Genomic DNA, 18,982 nt, shown 5'->3' with positions numbered 1-18,982 from the left:
CGCCCGCATATGAAAACTGTGTTCAAACCACACATGTGAGGTCTCGGTAGAGTGAGAGCAATAATTGTAGCCCTAGACCTCCTCTATAACTTAAAATATGCTACCTGTAGATTTTTTTAAACGTCGCCTATGGAGATTTTTAAGGGTAAAAGTCTGTCGCCATTCCACGAGCAGGGGCAATTTTGAAGCGTGACATGTTGGGTATCAATTTACTCTGTGTAACATTATCTTTCATAATATAAAAAAAAAGTTGGGTTAACTTTACTGTTGTCTTATTTTTTTAATTAAAATAAGTGTATTTTTTCAAAAAAATTGCACTTGTAAGACCACGGCGCAAATACGGTGTGACAGAAAGTATTGCAACGACCGCCATTTTATTCTCTAGGGTGTTAGGAAAAAAAATGTATAATGTTTTTAACTTATAAACAACAAATGTCAGAAAGAGAGGTTCGGTCCTTATGTGGTTAATTTAAACAGATGTTTACCACAAACAGTAATTATTTTTTAACATAAATAAATGAATTAACTTTCTTCTGTCTTATGTTAGCACTCCTTTTCATGAACAGGGAGGGACTGTAGTCCTGTGTAGTCCACACTTCAGTTGTTAGTACCACACCATGGGAAGTGCACTGTGCAAGAAAAAAAAATGGCCAGATCACTGAGAAAAAAACAAAAACACAGTTGGTGGAGTTTATTTCTCTTTCTCTTCCTGGTGTCTGAAATGCCAGTGCTTCAGGAGGCTGGCACAGCCAAAGATGTTGTGGGCCCCATGCAGGGTGCTGGTTGGCCACATATTGGGCACCAGGAAGTCTTAGTGCCATCACGTGACCCTGTATAGTACTATGTATCAGACGACCAGTTTAAATCAATTGGGGGGGATAGTAAAGAGAAATATTCGTTTTTAATTTCTTTGTAGTTGAACATGTTAAAGAAATATTTCCTGCTTCAGTCACATTCGAACTATAACACTGAAGTCATGTTTTCTGGTAGTGATGGCTGATAACGGTACTGGTATCCATACGCTCTCAGGTGGTAGGTGAAATATTCCAAATTGTACATGAGTTCTGCATTCACATAATGATAAGATATGGCCAGGTCTGAGCAGCATTGGGGACCCTGGGAAATACAACATTGAGAAATTAATTTAGAATGAGACATCTTAAGTCAACAATAGAAATTTAAAAAGAGGGGAAAAAAGGGCAAGCGCAATTAGCAATTTATAGTCAATCGTAGCAAGCAGTCAGAACTGCTCCTCGATTAGACTTGCATAAACTGAAATCTCATTGGTTGCTATGGATAACTGCCCTCTGCACAAACTATTTCTAATTTTGCTCTTCCTTTTTAATTTGGACCAAAAGAATGTGTGGAACCAGCCTTACACTGGAAGGAATCCTCAGTCCCAAAGTAGCTTTCCAGATGGCTGTTCAGCAGCAATCAGGCTCTTATATCCTTCTGTCCTTCTATCCTTCTGCCATCTCTTAGTGACACAAACAGGTCCTATCCAACTTTGTCCTATGGCAAGGTTACCACAACTGTACTTTTAATGCCTTACCACTTCATAGATCCAGGACAGCTAAGGACTCAAATACAGTAGCATCCCAGACCACCACGGGTCCTTTTCTGAGCTGGCTGCTTCACCCTTAGTTATTCATTAGCTCTGTCCAGCCCAATTGGATTCCCATTCATCTACCCTCACACCACATAATAACAAGGCAAGCTTTTGTAAACTTAACTTCTACTTTTTAAATAATGGCATATATTTCATAACTCGGTACCCAAGATGGAAGCCTCCAGTATAAACATTACCAAATAGAACTACCACCTAACTGACAGGTTTTCAAGTCCAAAGGTCATCCTTTTACCCATTCAGAGTGGCCTACTGAGGGAAAAAACATTCATAGTATAGCGGAACCTTATAGAGGCTGCTGAAAGTTGTGGTCCACCTGTCACCCTGCCCAGCCCGTCATTCACTCAGTCACTCATGAGACCATGAACAATCTTGTGCTCTGTTTTTGTCGATTAATTAAGGGGATTTGAACTAGGATGAGTAAAAGATTTATGGGATGCCCAGAGATCAATAGCTTGATCAATGAATGATCGATAGGAACTTCTATTTACACTTTACAGCTCCAGTCTCCTCCAGCACAACACTTGCTTGCAGATTGTTTCTCTCTCCTGCACAACACGTAACTCCAGGCACAGCTAGCATGTGGTTAGGCCCAACTCTGACTCAGTCAGAAATACTTTCTTCAGACAGGGACTGCAGATCCCTTTTAGTATAGCAAAAATAGAATAGGAAGTCTTTAGTGCTAGCTCTCCTAAGGTGGACTACTGCTCCAGGTAAGTCTTCCTCAGGCCCTGCCAGCCCTCCTGGCTGCAGCTGCACGACTTCACTGTCCCTGGCATTGCAATCCTCCATGACTCCACACCCAGCTCTTGGGGGGGGGGGTTTGTCAAGGTCACCCCCCCCCCCAACTGGGGAGCTCCCTCTAAGGCCCCGGCAGCCTAGTACTCAATCCTCAGTTCTTCCACCTGACAATTCCTCCCCAGCTAGGCTGACTCCAGGTATTTCAAGGAGGCCTGCACCCTGCCAGTCCTAGTTGGGGGATTGGTCAGGGCTCCCTGAGACACCCCAGACATTTCCACCTCTCTTCCAGCCTTTCTTCTGAAATCCTCAAGAAGGAAAAGGAAGGTGACAGTGGAGTGATGCTGTCTGAGTCAGAGCTGCTGCTCTAGGGCACACCCAGCCCACACAGATCATAAAAAAACAGCTAGGCCTGCTTACATTTATCTGCTCTCACAAAAATTCCTAACTCTAGCACCTACCTAGGTAGAGGGTGCTACAATAGCTTAGAACACAACCACATCCAACTTGTTCTCAGTTCATTCCCATCAGCACCCCCACCTCCAGCTCCACCTGCAATATAACACAGCAACATGAGGCATTGAGGGGGCTGTAACAAATTAGGAGGGGAGAATCCAGAAAGATACAATTTGAACACAAAACCTATTTACTCTTATTACACCAGCTTACAACTGTGTGTGGCATTGCATATCCTTATAGAAATGTAGACGGTTCAGACCATCTGTCTATTTTCCTAAACACTACACCAGGTGTAGGCAATCCCCGGCACACAAAGCCTCTATTGCCGGCACTCGACTCTCTCCCCATCAGCAGAGCAGTGCAAGGAAGTGTCAGTAAGACACTAATGCATTCCAATTTCAGAGCTCCCCACACCACACCTGCGCTGAGGGGGAGGCACTGTGCCTCCCACACATTGTAGATGTGGAAACATTGTTTGGTTCTTTAACTTTGCTGTAGCTGCAATCGTCAGCTTTTGTGATGGGGAAGAGATTGTGTGCAGTTCTGCTGGGGGGGGTGGGGGCGGTCCCTGTTTCCAGGAGGAGGAGGACTGTCATTGGCCACTGCTAAAGCCAGTCACAGTCCAGCTAACCTCGTCCCACCATCTAGAAGAACATGACTCGCTTGGTTGCCACTACCAATCTCAGAAAGACGGGATTTCACTGTGATTGGGAATACCACAATCAGGTGACAGTTTGTGGAATTACTTTTGAGCTTCTGGGAACTTTGTTGAAATTATATCTGAACCTTTGCGTCAATCCCTACTGAACTCCAGCACTCTGTGTCTCTTTAAGCCAGAGCCAGTATTCAGCACAATGAAAATCACATCCATTTTTTCCTGTGGTGCAGAGCACTGTACTTTTTCTCAGCTGCCGGGGCCCAAATTATGATCCTGCACACAGGCCCACTGCTTTCAGAAAATGCTCCTGACCTGATCTCATGATTGTTCATCCATTCCATATGCTTGTATGTGGCATCACATACATCACATACAAGCATGTGGGCTGGATACGAGAGGTGAATCAACAGGATGAGTGTGCCAGTACAGGTAGATGTGTCTCATCTCTGCTTCCTTTCACCACTCTGCATATCATAGATGAGAAGAAGGTACAGCGGTTGAGCAGATGAGCAGGAGGGTACATCCGTGGGGAAAATGAGAAGGAGGGGTTCAGAGGTGGGACAGATGAGCAGGGGGGGTTCAGTGTTGGGCCAGAAGATCAGGGGGTTCAATGTGGGGCCAGGTGAGCAGGGGGTTTCATGTTGGGCCAGATGAGCATGAGGGTTCAGTGTTGGGCCAGATTAGCAGGGGGGTTCAGTGTTGGGCAATATGAGCAAGGGGGTTTAGTGCTGGGCCAGATGAAAAGGGGGTTCAGTGGTGGGACAGAAAGGCAGGGGGGGAGAGCAGTGGGGCAGATGTGAAAGGAAGTGTATTGGTGGGACAGAAGAGCAGGGGGTTACACAGTGGGGCAGGAAAGCAGAGGGAACAGAGGTGGGGATACAGAGGTGAGACAGATGTGCAGGAGGTACGGGTTGCAGTGGTGGGGCAGATGAGCAGATGGGTTCAGTGTTAGGACAGATGGTGACTCAGTAGTGAGACAGAAGAGCATGGGGATATGGCGATGGAGCAGATGTGCAGGCAGGTACAGTGGTGGGGCAGATGAGAAATGGGGATACATTGATGGGGCAGATGACCAGGGGTGTTACAGTGGTGGGACAGATATGAAGGAGGTACAGTGGTGGGAGGGATGAGAAGGGGGTTCAGTGTGGGACAGAAAAGCAGGGGGATACAGTGGTAGGAAAGAGGAGCAGGGGTGGTTCAGTGTTGGGCCAGATGAGAAGGGGGTTACAGTGGTGAAAAGGATGATCGGGGGGGTTCAGTGTTGGGGCAGAGGAGAAAGGAGGTACATTGGTGGGACAGATGAGCAGGGGGTTACAGTGGTGGAGCAGAGGAGCAGGGGGGTACAGAGGTCGTGCAGCTGTGCAGAGGAGAAAGGAGGTACATTGTTGGAACACATGAGCAGGCGGTTACAGTGGTGTGGCAGAAGATCAGGGGGTACGGCAGCAGAGCAGATATGCAGGGAGGTACAGTGGTGGGGCATATGAGAAAGAGGGAACATTGGTGGGGCAAATGAGCAGGGGGTTACAAGTGTGGGACAGAAGAGCAGGGTGGTACAGTGGTGGAACAGAAGAGCAGGATGGTACAGTGGTGGGACAGATGAGCATGGGGTTACAGTGGTGAGGCAGATGTGCAGGGAGCTGGTGGTGTGGCAGATGTGCAGGGGGTTACAGTAGTGGGGCAAATGTCTAGGGGGTTACAGTGGTGGGGCAGAAGTGCAGGGGGTTACAGTGGTGGGGCAGAAGTGCAGGGGGTTACAGTGGTGGGGAAGATGAAAAAAGGGGTACATTGGTGGGGCAGATGAGCAGGGTGGTACAGTGGTGGGGCAGATGGGCAGGGGGTTACAGTGGTGGGTCAGATGGGGTACAGTGGTGGGGTAGATGAGCGGCGGGGTACAGTGGCGGGGCAGGTGTGCAAGGTAGTACAGTGGTGGGGCAGATGATCGGGGGGGTACAGTGGTGAAACAGATTTTCAGGGGGGTCAGTGATCTGAGGTGCGAAGGTGCATGAATTGGGGTTAAAGTGTGGCATGAGCAGTGCTGTACCACACTTAAAAGAATATCACTACACCTCCTCCTCCCGGTGAGACTATTGTTCAATATTATAGTCCATATATACAATATCATCAACTGGATGGTAAAGAGTTCATAAAAAAACTGCTTGACACCCACTTGAAATACCAAATAAAAAATAGTAAATTTACAATTGTCAAAATCCAGTAGTTCGTTTACTATAACCTAACAAATAAACAAAAATATGTTTATATTTACCAGCAGAACTCACCTCTATGATAGGGTAATACGAGTAATGATAGTAGGTAGTATCTTCAGGAAAATGGCCAAACAAATGATATTCAGGTATGAATGGGTGGAAACTCTCTCTTTTTTCGCTGTCTCTGGTATCTCCAGCTATAACCCCCATATTCTCCATACACTGGCCCAGTTCCAGATCCTCCACAGGGGACCTGTGAGAGCAGACCCCTTTGCGAAACCCCTCTATAAAGCGTTGCAAAGACTCCTTGCTGAGTACATAACCAGCTCCACCGCTCATGTAGCCCTGCTTGACAAAAGGTTTGAAACGTTTGCCAAAATATATTGGTTGGTCGGGTGTATAATTTGAAAGCATCCATCGTAAATTGTCCACCACAACATAAGTGTCATCGTCTGCCTTCAAAAACCAGTCAGCTTCATGGAAGTGATGTTCATATATATAATGGAAGGCACGGATGGTCTTCCAGTAGAGATGGTTCCTTCCTTCTTGGGTGTCCAGACCAATAGTGGGGAAGATCTTATCGGCAGTGGAGCTCATGAATAAAACCTTATTACAGTGACGAGTCCAGGAGTTCTTCAAGTGAATGGCTTTAGTCTGTAAATGATCTGGCGATGTCATGACCCAACACAACACTCGTATTTTATGTGAAAGCTCTTCACTCACGCTGCTATCTGTAATATTCAAATGCAAGAACTTGTTAGCAAGTATAAAAACACCCACCTGTTGGCACCATCCTTCAGCAGTCTTTTGGTTTCATTTGCTTATATTATGTATGCTCTAAGCCCACGTACACACGGTCGGAGATTTTGCCAACCAAATCCATCAGATTTTGTCCGTCGGATTTAGTCCGACGGATTGTGTCCGAAACTGTTGCATACACACGGTCGGGCCAAGTTGGCGAAAAATCCGAACTTTCAGAACGTGATGACGTAATTTCGTTACGATGGGACTACATTCAGGCTAGTAGCCAATAGCTTTGATGTAGGAATTTGATCTAAGCATGCGTGGCACTTGGTCCGATCAAAATGCTATACACATGATCGGATTACGTCCGACCGGCCCAGTTGGTCGGGAAATATTTCCAACATGTTGGAAAATTGGGTCGGACGGAGATTCGGACGGAATCAGTCCGATGCATACCACACACAGTCGGATTATCTGACGACACGGTCCAATAAGACACATTCCGACGGATTCTCCGACCGTGTGTACAGGGCATTAGACACTACATGCTCTCCTAAGCAGCCATACATTAGTCAGGGTATGGGTGTAAGGAGGTTAGCTGCGGAGTATAGTTGTCCATTACAGTCATCTTTGTGGGTGAACTGTACTTGAATTATATATATTACTGACCTTAAAGTGAATCCAAAGCTAGTTTTAATTTTGGGCTGAGTATAAAAGTATTAGAATCCCTGGAAAACTTTCTCACCTACACCCTAGTCTAGCCCTGTTTTCTTTTTCTGGAAATAATTTCAGTAGTCAAAGACCGGACGTTCACCAAAGTATAATGAGAGATAACGTTCCTAGGAAACAGTACTACCATGGGCAAGAAATGCTGCATTAATAGTCACTGTGTCAGTCACTAAACCATTACAGTAAGAAGTTTACCCGTGCATATGATATACTGTATTTCCCTGAATGTAAAACGTACATGTTTGGGAAATATGTCATACACACTTAAACATCAATACAAAGAGCATCAGAGCTTATGCTGGTGCAAGCGCATACAGCAGTGGTGGCTGGTGCTTCAAATTTTTTTTTGGGGGGGGGGGGGCGCAAACAAACTAAAAAATACTGAAACACCCCCCATCAATTGCAACTTCACTGTGCCCATCAATTGCAACTTCACTGTACCCATCAATTGCAGCCATTGTGCCCATTATATGCAGCCCCGTGTGTCATCATATGCAGCCATGTGTGCCCATCATATGCAGCCATGTGTGCCCATCATATGCAGCCACTTGTGCCCATCAATTGCCACCACTGTGCCCATTAATTGCTCCCACTGTGCCCCATTAAATGCAGCCAATGTGCTATATCAAATGCTGCCAGTGTTCCCCCTGCCGGCCCGCTGTCTGCACTTACCTGTCTCGGTGGGACAGCTCCTTGATGTCTTCTCCCATCCTCTCTTCCTGTCCTCTGCTATGATTGGATGCCTGGCATCCAATCACAGTGCCTGTCGTTTCAGCCAATCAGATGACGGGTAACAGCGGTTTAGTGTTAGAAAAGCGAATGAATATTCGCTTTCCTAACACAGCTGAGTGACCTGCGAGTGCCCAGCATGGCGCTCGCAGGTCACCTTTGTTGACGCCTATGGCTCTAATCAGGTGCTTCAAAACCACGCCCCACCGCTGTAATTCAGGCTCCCTGCACCCAAAAAGAGGCCAGTCGCTTGAATAGGGGGTGACAGCGGCGGCCATAGATAGAGTTATGCAATGCATGACACTATCTATTGGTGCTAGGGGGGGAAGGAGAGGGGGGGGGGCGGTGCTCGTGCACCCTTATGGACACACTGCCACTGGTGTACAGTGATGAACTTCTATAACTGGCTTTTTGGTAAAATTACAAAAACAAACCCCAAAGTGTAATTCTGTAAGATAATTTATTATAACATGGCTAAAAATCCATTTACATGGTAAAAGCAGTAAAGCAGAAATCAGGAAGTCTGGGACGTGATGGACCAGAAGCGGAAGTGACACAATGATGCTGTAAGCTCCTCCCTATGCGTTTTGTCAGAGTGATATCATCAGGAGCAGCCGTGATACGGAGTGCATTGTGTCCCTGATTTCTGCTTGTATTGCTGCTTTTACCATGGTTTTTTAACCATTTTATAATACATTATCTGACAGAATTACACTATGAGGTTTGTTTTTGCCATTTTACCATGTGCATGAGACTGCTTCTGGTGAGTGCAGTTAACAAGAGGGAGCATGAGTGGAGTTGGCACACCACATGTCCTTATTAAAAAAAAATGCACAGATATTGAAGCATTAATAGCAATTTATCATGGACTTATAAACTGTGGACTCATTACTATTAATTGGGAGAAATAGAGAATGTTTTAAGCACCTATCACTTTAATTTCTATTGTGCATCTTTATATGAAAGTATTCACTACATTGTTAGTATTGTCTCTATATCAATTGTTTTCAGTGTGCACTATTTTTGTGGATGTAATACCATATACATTTTAATCATGTAATTTGAAATTTGCACTTTATTCAGGCAACAACTGGGTTGATTTATAAAGCCGCGTACACACGGGCGGATTGTATGGCCTACTTAGTCCATCATGCAATCCGACGGACAGTCCGTCATACTTTCGAATGAACGGACTTGACCACACACGGATGCACAAACAGTCCGTCGAAAGCTTGCGCGATGATGTGTACAGCACGTACGACGGGACTAGAAATAGGAAGTCCAATACACAGCAATGCAACCTGCCGCCGTGTAAATCCTTTCTGAGCATGCGCCATTCTTAGTCCGTCGAACTAGCCTACTCACAAGCGGATTGTCCGCTGAAACCAAAGTATGACGGACAATATTACGGAAATTCCGAAATACTTAGTACGCCAGACTGCACGCTGAAAAAGTCAGCTGAAGCCCACACACGAGCGGACTGTCCGCTGAAATGTGTTTCGACGGACTAAGTAGGCCATACAGTCCGCCCGTGTGTACGCGGCTTTAGGAACTTGGCACTATATCATAGAGTATTACCTATTGAAGCAGCGCCATATCCACTCCTCATTTCCCCTTCTAGGCTTTAAGGCTGGATTCACACCTATGAATTTTTAATGTGGCTTGCATGTTGCAGATTTGCACTACAGAACGTGTTTCATAGGGAACCATGTTAAATGGATTGTAGTGCAAATCTTCAAAATGCAAAAGCACTAAAAATACATAGGTGTGAATCCAGCACCTATGCAGTTTTAGTGTTTTTTGCATTTTGCAGATTTGCACTAGAGTCCATTTAACATGGTTTCCTATGGAACACAATCTGCAGTGCAAATCTGCAAAATGTACAAAAAACGCATAGGCGTGAATCCAGCCTTACACTACCACAGTAGTAGTTTGAGTGGAGGCAGCAGCAGCAGGGGGCCATAGCGCGGAACTACTCTTCAGTTCTTTGTTTATATTTTACTATTCATGTTCAGTTAGGGAGATTTCTCTTCACTTCTGTCCTGGTGACGCATCGAAAAAGTAAGAGGAATTCACATTTTAGTCCCCTTTCAGCTCTGGTGCACTTTTGCTGCACTTTTCCAGGGCAACAAAAGTGCATAAAAACCATTTCCAAAAAAACGTTTGTAACTGTTCAAACTGCAGGTGCGCTGTGCTTTGAAAAGTCCTGCATGCTGCATCTTTGATGTCGTTTCTCAAAATGCATGAAAAAGGCACTTTCCATTGTAAGTCCTTGGAAATGCATCAGAAGCATGAAAGTGTGAAAGGGCCCTTAGTTGTCACTGAAACATGTGTCCCTGTTGGGTGAGTTCATCTCACCCCTTGTTCTGGTGTCAACTCTAAGCTCTCGCTCACATTGCAGCGACTTGTCATGCAATCTGACAGGTCAAACGCATGTCAAGACGCAGCCTATTCCCGCAATGGCACCGTTCCAATTGGTGTGATGTCAACGTTGCAGCACTGCACCGATTTCCAAAAGTAGTTCCTGCACTTCTTTTGCTGATTTTGGGTCCGACTTTAGTAGTCATATATCTGTGCATGAAGCAGCACAGATGTCTTTAATGTTGCACTGACAGGTGGCTTTGCAATCCTGTCATTTCAGATGAAGTTGCATTATTTCCCAGCCATGCTCAATGTGAACAAGGGCTAAGTGCTTTCAGACAGGTGGCTGAGCCACGGGTTTAATGCTTTTTTTCATGGCCAGACCTCAGGGTGCAGAGTTTGACAGGCAGTACCACCTATCAAACTCATCCACTGAGTTTCATGGGGTCATGCGCACAATTGCGTTCAATGCATGTCAATGCTGCGTGGTAGTGTGGCATTATAGAGTTAACAGTTGGTAAGAAGGGTTATAACACCACCTTTTGAATACCCTGTGAGGAGAGAAATTAGAACTTGAATCACTCTTCACAGGGTAACTTTGTGCACAGCAAGTCTGAAAGAGCCCTAAAATTTTGGCTTTACCCTCACTTAGTGCTGTTTCATATAAACAATTAAGCTTACCGCCCTCAGAAAAGTGATCTGCGGTGGATCTCTTTTCAGAAGGTGAAATAGCAGCAGCTGGCAGATTCTTAGAAGATGCTACTGCTGCCTTCTGGAGTCTATTTGGTTTTATTTTATTTTTTAATCACCATATGGCAATTTTACATTATGGGACCATGCTACAACAAGTGTTTGGCGTTTGGCTTGGGGTTGCAGTGCGGCCCCATTTCTCTCAACAGGTGAGTCTGACAGGCGGTGCCACCTGTCAAACTCTACAGTTTAAAATGCCATGGCTGCAAATCAAAGCATTATGGCTGCAGCATGTGTATAGCTTGGTCAGGCTGTAACGTTAGAATTTACAGTGAGTGGTAAAACCACAGTCTGGGTGGCTCTGTTGGCCATTTTTACTGCTCCCCCACCCACCCCGGACACCAGTGTGAGAGAGCCCTTACAATTTTGGTGACAGCAGTCACCAGAACAAATAAAGAGATGAATTTCCACAAGTGGGTGCCCAGACATGGTAAAAACTTGACAGGGGACGCAACCCTGATAAAAAATATCTTTGCATATCCCTAAAGCATATGTTACTCCAACATTTCAAATTCCTGATATACTGTATGTCTAATGTACGATGTTCTTGTGTCAAAACATATGCAGTTTTCTTTGTATTGCTTCCATTGTGTGAAATACCTAGTGATCCTGCCAGTTCCCCTGCTCTCCTATATTAAACTACAAAAGCTAGGCATAGAAGCACATCATTCCCAGGGGGTAGTTTTCTGGTTGTGCTGGGAGAACAGCCTGCCTGTCCTCCAATGGATTAAAGTCTTATGCCGTGTACACATGGTCGGACTTTCCGGCAGAAAAAGTCAGACAGAATCTTTTCATCGGATATTCCGATCGTGTGTCTCATCTGACTTTTTTTTTTCGAAAATTCTAACGGACCTAGAAATAGAACATGTTTTTAAATCTTTCAGACGGAATCAATTCCTATCGGGAAAACCGGTCATCTGTATGCTGTTCCGACAGACCAAAAACGACGCAAGGGCAGCTATGGAACTTCCTTTTTCTAGTCCCGTCGTACGTGCTGTCTGTCACCGCGTTCTAGACGACCGGACTTGTGTGTCATCGTGTGTAGGCAAGACTTTTTCAATGGAACACTGTCTGAAAAACCGTCAGAGTTTATTTTGACGGAAAAACCGGTCGCGTCTAAGCGACATTAGTTAGCATGAATGGGAGGGCAGATGGGAAGCCCATTGGATTCTCAGTAGCAAGAGAGTGAGTTTTCTGTATCATTAATTGAGAATAGGGATGAGCTTCGTGTTCGAGTCGAACGTAAGTTCGACTCGAACATTGGTCGTTCGTGCGTTCGCCGAATTCCGAACGTTTGGGCCGTTCGCGGCAAAATTCGTGTGGCCCACAATGCACTGCGATGGCGCAATGCATTGCTGGCTCACGATTGGCCAAGCATGCACTGTGACCCCGCATGCTTGGCCAATCGCAGCGCCAGCAGCGAGGAGAGCCATGGTTGGCCACAGGCATCCTGCCTGTGGCCAATCATAGCTCAGGCTGTGTAGTGCACGCCCCACACTATATAAGGCCGCCTTTGAGGCGGCCTCGTGTAGTGTGTTAGTTAGCATCTGAAGCAGTGGGTGTTCTGTGTACCTTCAACACAGTTACACACCAATCGTTTTTGGCTGATTTACTATCTTGCTATTGTGTAGTGGTTACTGTCTGTGCCCTGACCGCAGTATACACCACTATATTCACCTCACCTATATAGCTAGTGATCTAGCTTTAATAATAGAGCTTGCAGTCAGTAGTGTTAGTGCGTGCTGTCTGCGTGCTCTGTACCCAGTACATACCACTATATCCACCTACATAGCTGTTCTCTATTTGAGCCCAATTGCCATCTGCAGGAGTTATTGGAAGTTGTGTGTGCTTCCAGCACAGCACAGCACAGCGTTCCCTGAGACTGGGAGGTCACAAACTCCTGGTCCTGGACAACGTGTTGCTGAGGCATCAGTCAGAAGGAGCGGTGGAGAAGGTGGCCGTCTGACTGATGCTTTCAGACAATTTTTTAGTCCGCAGCCCCAAGGTATGATTGGTTCCAGCACCCATCGCCAGCGTCTAATTTACATGGTGCAGGAATACCTAGGGGCAAGGTCAGACTTGGACACCTTTCCCACTGAAAATCCTCTGGCTTACTGGGTCTTGAGGATGGATCACTGGCCAGAGCTTGCACAGTATGCAATTGAGCTACTGGCCTGTCCTGCATCCAGCGTTCTTTCGGAACGCACCTTCAGTGCTGCTGGTGGCTTTGTTACCGATCACAGGGTGCGCCTGTCCACCGAATCAGTTGATCGACTGACCTTCATCAAGATGAATCAGTCTTGGATCACCCACAGCTACCAAGCACCTGAAGCTGATGTAACCGAATAATTTTTTTTGAAATACCACATCCCTTCAAGACTGCCTATGCTGATGCTGAGTGATTGTCCTGTTATGTTGATTGTCTATCCTCTTCCTCCTCCGCTGATATGTTGGAAGAACATTTTTGGTTCTGGGTGATGCCAGCAGCCCAATTTTTCTGCCCCTGTTTAACAGGGGCGTTTAAGTACAATTTTTGATGCAATGCTTTGCAGCAGGGCTAATTCCTGCAATAAAACTAGAGTATATGGCAGAGGTTGCAGTGTGATGGCACCAGTGCCTAAGGCCCAATTTTTCTGCCCCTGTTTAACAGGGGCGTTTAATTACAATTTTTGATGCAATGCTTTGCAGCAGGGCTAATTCCTGCAATAAAACTAGAGTATATGGCAGAGGTTGCAGTGTGATGGCACCAGTGCCTAAGGCCCAATTTTTCTGCCCCTGTTTAACAGGGGCGTTTAAGTACAATTTTTGATGCAATGCTTTGCAGCAGGGCTAATTCCTGCAATAAAACTAGAGTATATGGCAGAGGTTGCAGTGTGATGGCACCAGTGCCTAAGGCCCAATTTTTCTGCCCCTGTTTAACAGGGGCGTTTAAGTACAATTTTTGATGCAATGCTTTGCAGCAGGGCTAATTCCTGCAATAAAACTAGAGTATATGGCAGAGGTTGCAGTGTGATGGCACCAGTGCCTAAGGCCCAATTTTTCTGCCCCTGTTTAACAGGGGCGTTTAAGTACAATTTTTGATGCAATGCTTTGCAGCAGGGCTAATTCCTGCAATAAAACTAGAGTATATGGCAGAGGTTGCAGTGTGATGGCACCAGTGCCTAAGGCCCAATTTTTCTGCCCCTGTTTAACAGGGGCGTTTAAGTACAATTTTTGATGCAATGCTTTGCAGCAGGGCTAATTTCTGCAATAAAACTAGAGTATATGGCAGAGGTTGCAGTGTGATGGCACCAGTGCCTAAGGCCCAATTTTTCTGCCCCTGTTTAACAGGGGCGTTTAAGTACAATTTTTGATGCAATGCTTTGCAGCAGGGCTAATTCCTGCAATAAAACTAGAGTATATGGCAGAGGTTGCAGTGTGATGGCACCAGTGCCTAAGGCCCAATTTTTCTGCCCCTGTTTAACAGGGGCGTTTAAGTACAATTTTTGATGCAATGCTTTGCAGCAGGGCTAATTCCTGCAATAAAACTAGAGTATATGGCAGAGGTTGCAGTGTGATGGCACCAGTGCCTAAGGCCCAATTTTTCTGCCCCTGTTTAACAGGGGCGTTTAAGTACAATTTTTGATGCAATGCTTTGCAGCAGGGCTAATTCCTGCAATAAAACTAGAGTATATGGCAGAGGTTGCAGTGTGATGGCACCAGTGCCTAAGGCCCAATTTTTCTGCCCCTGTTTAACAGGGACATGTAATTACAATTCTTGATATAATATTTCACAGGAGGGCCCCTTCCTGTGCCCACCCAGAGTAACGGTGAGGACTTATAGTGTTGTGGCACCAGCACCACAACCACCAAAGGTCAATTTTTCTACCACTGTTCAACAATGGCATGTAATTACAATTCTTGATATAATCGTTCACAGCAGGGCGCTCCAGCGCCCACCAAGAGTCACTTTGAGGGCTTACAATGTTGTGGCAAAACCAACACCTTGTTCCGCCATTTCTGCAGAGCATATAGGGCAGGCCCCTACTTTCAAACATCCAATTTACAAACATCTCCTACTTGCAAACGGAAGGAGACAACAGCAAGTGAGATGAAAAAAGATGAACGACAAAACAAATTATACAGGGGTGATAACCCTTCCCTATGTTTTCCAAAAAGCTTAAAAATATTTTTTTTGACTGGAGCTACATTTTAAAAATGTACCAGTTGAAAATTACAAACAGATTCAACTTAACACAACAAACCTACACAGTCCCTGTCTTGTTTGCACCGCCTGTATACTGCTGTTCTGAGTATATAGGGCCTGGGGGCCACACGCATTTCCTTTTTTTAATATGGGTACGGGGTTCCCCTTAATATGCGTACAAGACCCAAATAGGCTGGTAATGGGCAGGGAGGGCTACCCATGCCATTTTTCTGAATGATTTTCAACCATATTGCAGAAACCAGATATAACATTAAAACCGCAAGCAGTTTTAAATGGTGTTATTTCCGTTTAATGTCATTTTGTGCAGGGACTGTTCTAAACACGGGAAACACGTGGCACTTCACAGGCATACTACAGACACCCCCCAGGCACCATATTTAAAGGAATATTTCATTTTTTTTTTCACTTTAATTGTCATTAAAATCAGTGCTCCCGCCAAAACGGCCGTTTTTAAAACTTTTTTTTGCATTGACCCATGTCCCCTGAGGCAGGAGTCAGGTCCCCAAACCCTTTTTAGGACAGTATCTTGCATATCAGCCGTTAAAATTAGCACTTTCCATTTCGAACGTTCGAGTCCCATAGACTTCAATGGGGTTCTAACGTTCGTTACGAACGCGGGGTCCGTTCGAAAGTTCTGGTGCGAACCGAACCGGGGGGTGTTCGGCTCATCCCTAATTGAGAAACACAGCTGGACCTATTAGAAATGTGGGTTTTTGCTGACACATATTTAATGAGCTTAGCTATGTCTCTTAGGCCCCTTTCACACTGCCGTGACTTGAAAGTTGCACGATGCGGCCGTGATTTTTCCGCAATTTCAGGGAATGCCTGTGTAAACTTGAGTTCTATGGACCTCAACTCGCATCAAAGTTGAACCAAAGTAGTACAGGGACTACTTTGAAGTCGCACAGATATTAATGGTTATCATTGGGAATCATGGGGTACAACATGTCATGCGACTCTGATATCCAAAGACGTAGGAAAAGTCATACAAGTGTGAAAGGGACCTTAATAACCTCAGAACAGAACTTCATGATGAGTACAAGTGGAGCTGACCTTTCAATACAAACCTTTCACATTTAAGTATCAAAGCTTTGCACATTCTTACATGCAATCATAGAGCCCGATTTGAAGCAAACCTTTCTTCCGAGACACAGGCTGCCATTGTTAATCCCTTTCTGACAATGATACTCTGGGTTTGCACCAGGGATTGCTAGGATACCAAAAACACCTTGGGGGAGAAATCTTGCAAACATTGTAGACAAAATCTGCAGTTCATGTAATGTGCAAATGGTGAGTGTGGTTCTGCATCAGCAATAGATTACAAAACTCTTGTTTTACACTAAAGAAAAGAATGAGAGTTAAATACTTGTATGCTACCTTGTATTAGAGTGAAATTCCTTGTTGATTTTAAATCCGGTGTTGGATTGAATAGTAAAAGCGTACCCAAGTAAAATTTCTCACTAGTCCAGTAGAATGTTATGAGAAAGCCCACGATGAAGCCCAAAGTGTAAGGCATCCATGACATATTAGAACAAGGCATGGTTTATTTCTGTAAAAAAAAGAATAAAAGATAATTCATTATTAGTGTAATACGTTAAAATGTTAAACCTGTAAATCAGGGATATGCAATTAGCGGACCTCCAGCTGTTGCAGAACTACAAGTCCCATGAGAGATAGCAAGACTCTGACAGCCACAAGCATGGCACCCAGAGGCAGAGGCATGATGGGACTTGTAGTTTTGCAACAGCTGGAGGTCCACTAATTGCATATCCCTGCTGTAAATAATGCCAGATCGCCATACATCAGATGACAACACAATCCAATAACAATCTATCCCACAGCACTATATATTCTATGAAACACAGCACCTTCATTATTCAAGGTTGAGAATGCTGAGAATTTACATTATGAAGATCTGATCAACTACAAAATCTTCTTCAGTTGTTGGCACATGATTATTTACTTCAATATGTCCCAATATCAAAGTTTGTTGGAGATGGACTTAGTTCCGCCTCTATTGACAGGACCCCAATTCAACACTAATTGCACTTTCGGGAACACATTTTTTTACTGGGTAAAGAGACACTTTTTTTTATAGTTGGATAGGAAATGCACAATTAAAAGATGTAGTAGAAAAAGGGAAATAAAAACAAAAAAGGGACCAATTAAAGCCTTGGCTCACACTGACTGTGGAATGAAACTGTTCAGCTGAACTCGCACGTTTTCATTCCCATATGTCAGTCCCGACTTCGGGGGCAATTTCAGAGAAATCTGTGAGGGTTTCTGCACAGACGTCAGTGGAAATTACACCCTTTGAAATCTCCAAAGGTAGTACAGAAACTGCTTTTGGTAATCGTGCGGTGAGGCACTGCACCAATTTGGGCGCTGCCATTGCTATTGCCACCAATTTGACATGCGATGCCAAATTGCATCAATGTGAACCAGGGCAAAGATCAATGAATGGAGGTACTTACAGTTGAAACACTTTTTTGCAACAATACCTCATCCAATTAGAACAGAAGACAACTTAAGACAACTTAAACCCAATAGAACACTCAATGAATGGCACCACAGCGCACCAGCTCACATAACATGCACTTTCGCAACACTCTAGTGTGAATAGGCCCTAAGGCACTTTAGGAGTGAAGTTAAAGCCCAATTCCTGCTTATATTTAACCGGAAACATTGCCCTTTCTATAAACCAAATTGCCTGCAATACTTTCCTCCTCTTAGGGGCTGATCACTGTTCATTTTAATTTCAATTTCAAGTCACAGTCTTTTGACTAAAATGCCATTTTAGTTTTAGTTGTACTTTAGTGATGCCGAAACGGGTCAACTGTTTTTAATCTTGACCTCCATGTAGCAATAAAAAAATTTCAATAGGAATCTGGAGTTGCCGGCTATAATTTCTTAGATGTATTTTAGTCATCTGAATTGTTTTAGTCGTATTTTAGTCAACTAAAACCTCCAGTACCCACCTGAACTTTTGCTTTCCTCAGAGTTCTGCCTGTTAAAGCCCCAGCCCCCTGACTCTATCGGCAAGCTGTATTGGCTGAAAGACGCAGGCTCCCTCTGTCTTCCTGCTGCCTGGAAGTTCTGGAACAATGCCCTGCACACCACAGAAGAGGAACTCCTCCATCGGATTTGTGTCTGTTTGGAGCAGGGCCCTTTGATTCCTCTTGTATCAAATTGTAATGTAACTAATGTGTGCCTTCATTTTGTTAAGCGATACGCAAACTGTTGGCGCTACATAAATCCTTTATAATAATAATATAATAATTTTACTGGTAGAATCACTAGGAGGCATAATCACAAAGCTGTAAGTCATAAATCACTGTAATTTAAACCACATGCACCAAGACGGTACACCTGGAATAAATATTTTGTGAATGTCACAGTCACTGCTTTATAAATGTAACACTACCCCCGCAGGAGCCGCTGATATTTTTGGGTTCTATGTTCTGGCTCTCAACTCCAAGAACAGTGTCAGCCTCTCTGGCACACCTGGTAAACCAATATTAACGCAGACACAATGGTAAAAGCTCACCAAACTGTAGCAGGTCAAAAATACTTTACTCAAAGACTTTGCAGTAAACAAGGCAGTAGTAACTTGCAATAGGTAAGTTGCCTATGGTAAACTCTGAAATTAGGTAGCATGGCACAAAGGAATATGCAATGTAATCAAAACGCAGTTTAACCGCTTCCGGACCACCCACTGCACATTTACTGTGGCAGGGTGGCCCGGCTGCGTGAAACAACGTACCTGTACTTTG

At 44.7% G+C, this 18,982-nt stretch overlaps 1 protein-coding gene across 2 annotated transcripts in view; it reads right to left on the bottom strand.

The window, feature by feature from the left end:
* Positions 1-264: 264 nt before the first annotated feature.
* LOC143983668 (glycoprotein-N-acetylgalactosamine 3-beta-galactosyltransferase 1-like) overlaps positions 265-18,982 on the bottom strand; it is a 143,886-nt gene continuing 125,168 nt past the window's right edge. The window contains exons 2-4 of one of the 2 annotated variants that reach the window (XM_077483644.1): positions 16,587-16,758; positions 5,762-6,420; positions 265-1,116 (exon numbers count right to left, since the gene is read on the bottom strand). In XM_077483644.1, the coding sequence (XP_077339770.1) occupies positions 961-1,116; positions 5,762-6,420; positions 16,587-16,749 (978 nt within the window). In that variant the 5' untranslated portion in view covers positions 16,750-16,758 and the 3' untranslated portion in view covers positions 265-960. The remainder of the gene's footprint in view (positions 1,117-5,761; positions 6,421-16,586; positions 16,759-18,982) is intronic. The other variant, XM_077483643.1, reaches the window with a different exon arrangement.

The sequence above is a fragment of the Lithobates pipiens genome, unplaced genomic scaffold (genome assembly GCF_037356315.1).
Source record: "Lithobates pipiens isolate NorthernLeopardFrog02 unplaced genomic scaffold, aLitPip1_a1.2 Scaffold_16, whole genome shotgun sequence".
In the NCBI taxonomy this organism is placed as follows: Eukaryota; Metazoa; Chordata; class Amphibia; order Anura; family Ranidae; genus Lithobates; species Lithobates pipiens.
This window is presented reverse-complemented; position numbering and strand designations above follow the sequence as displayed.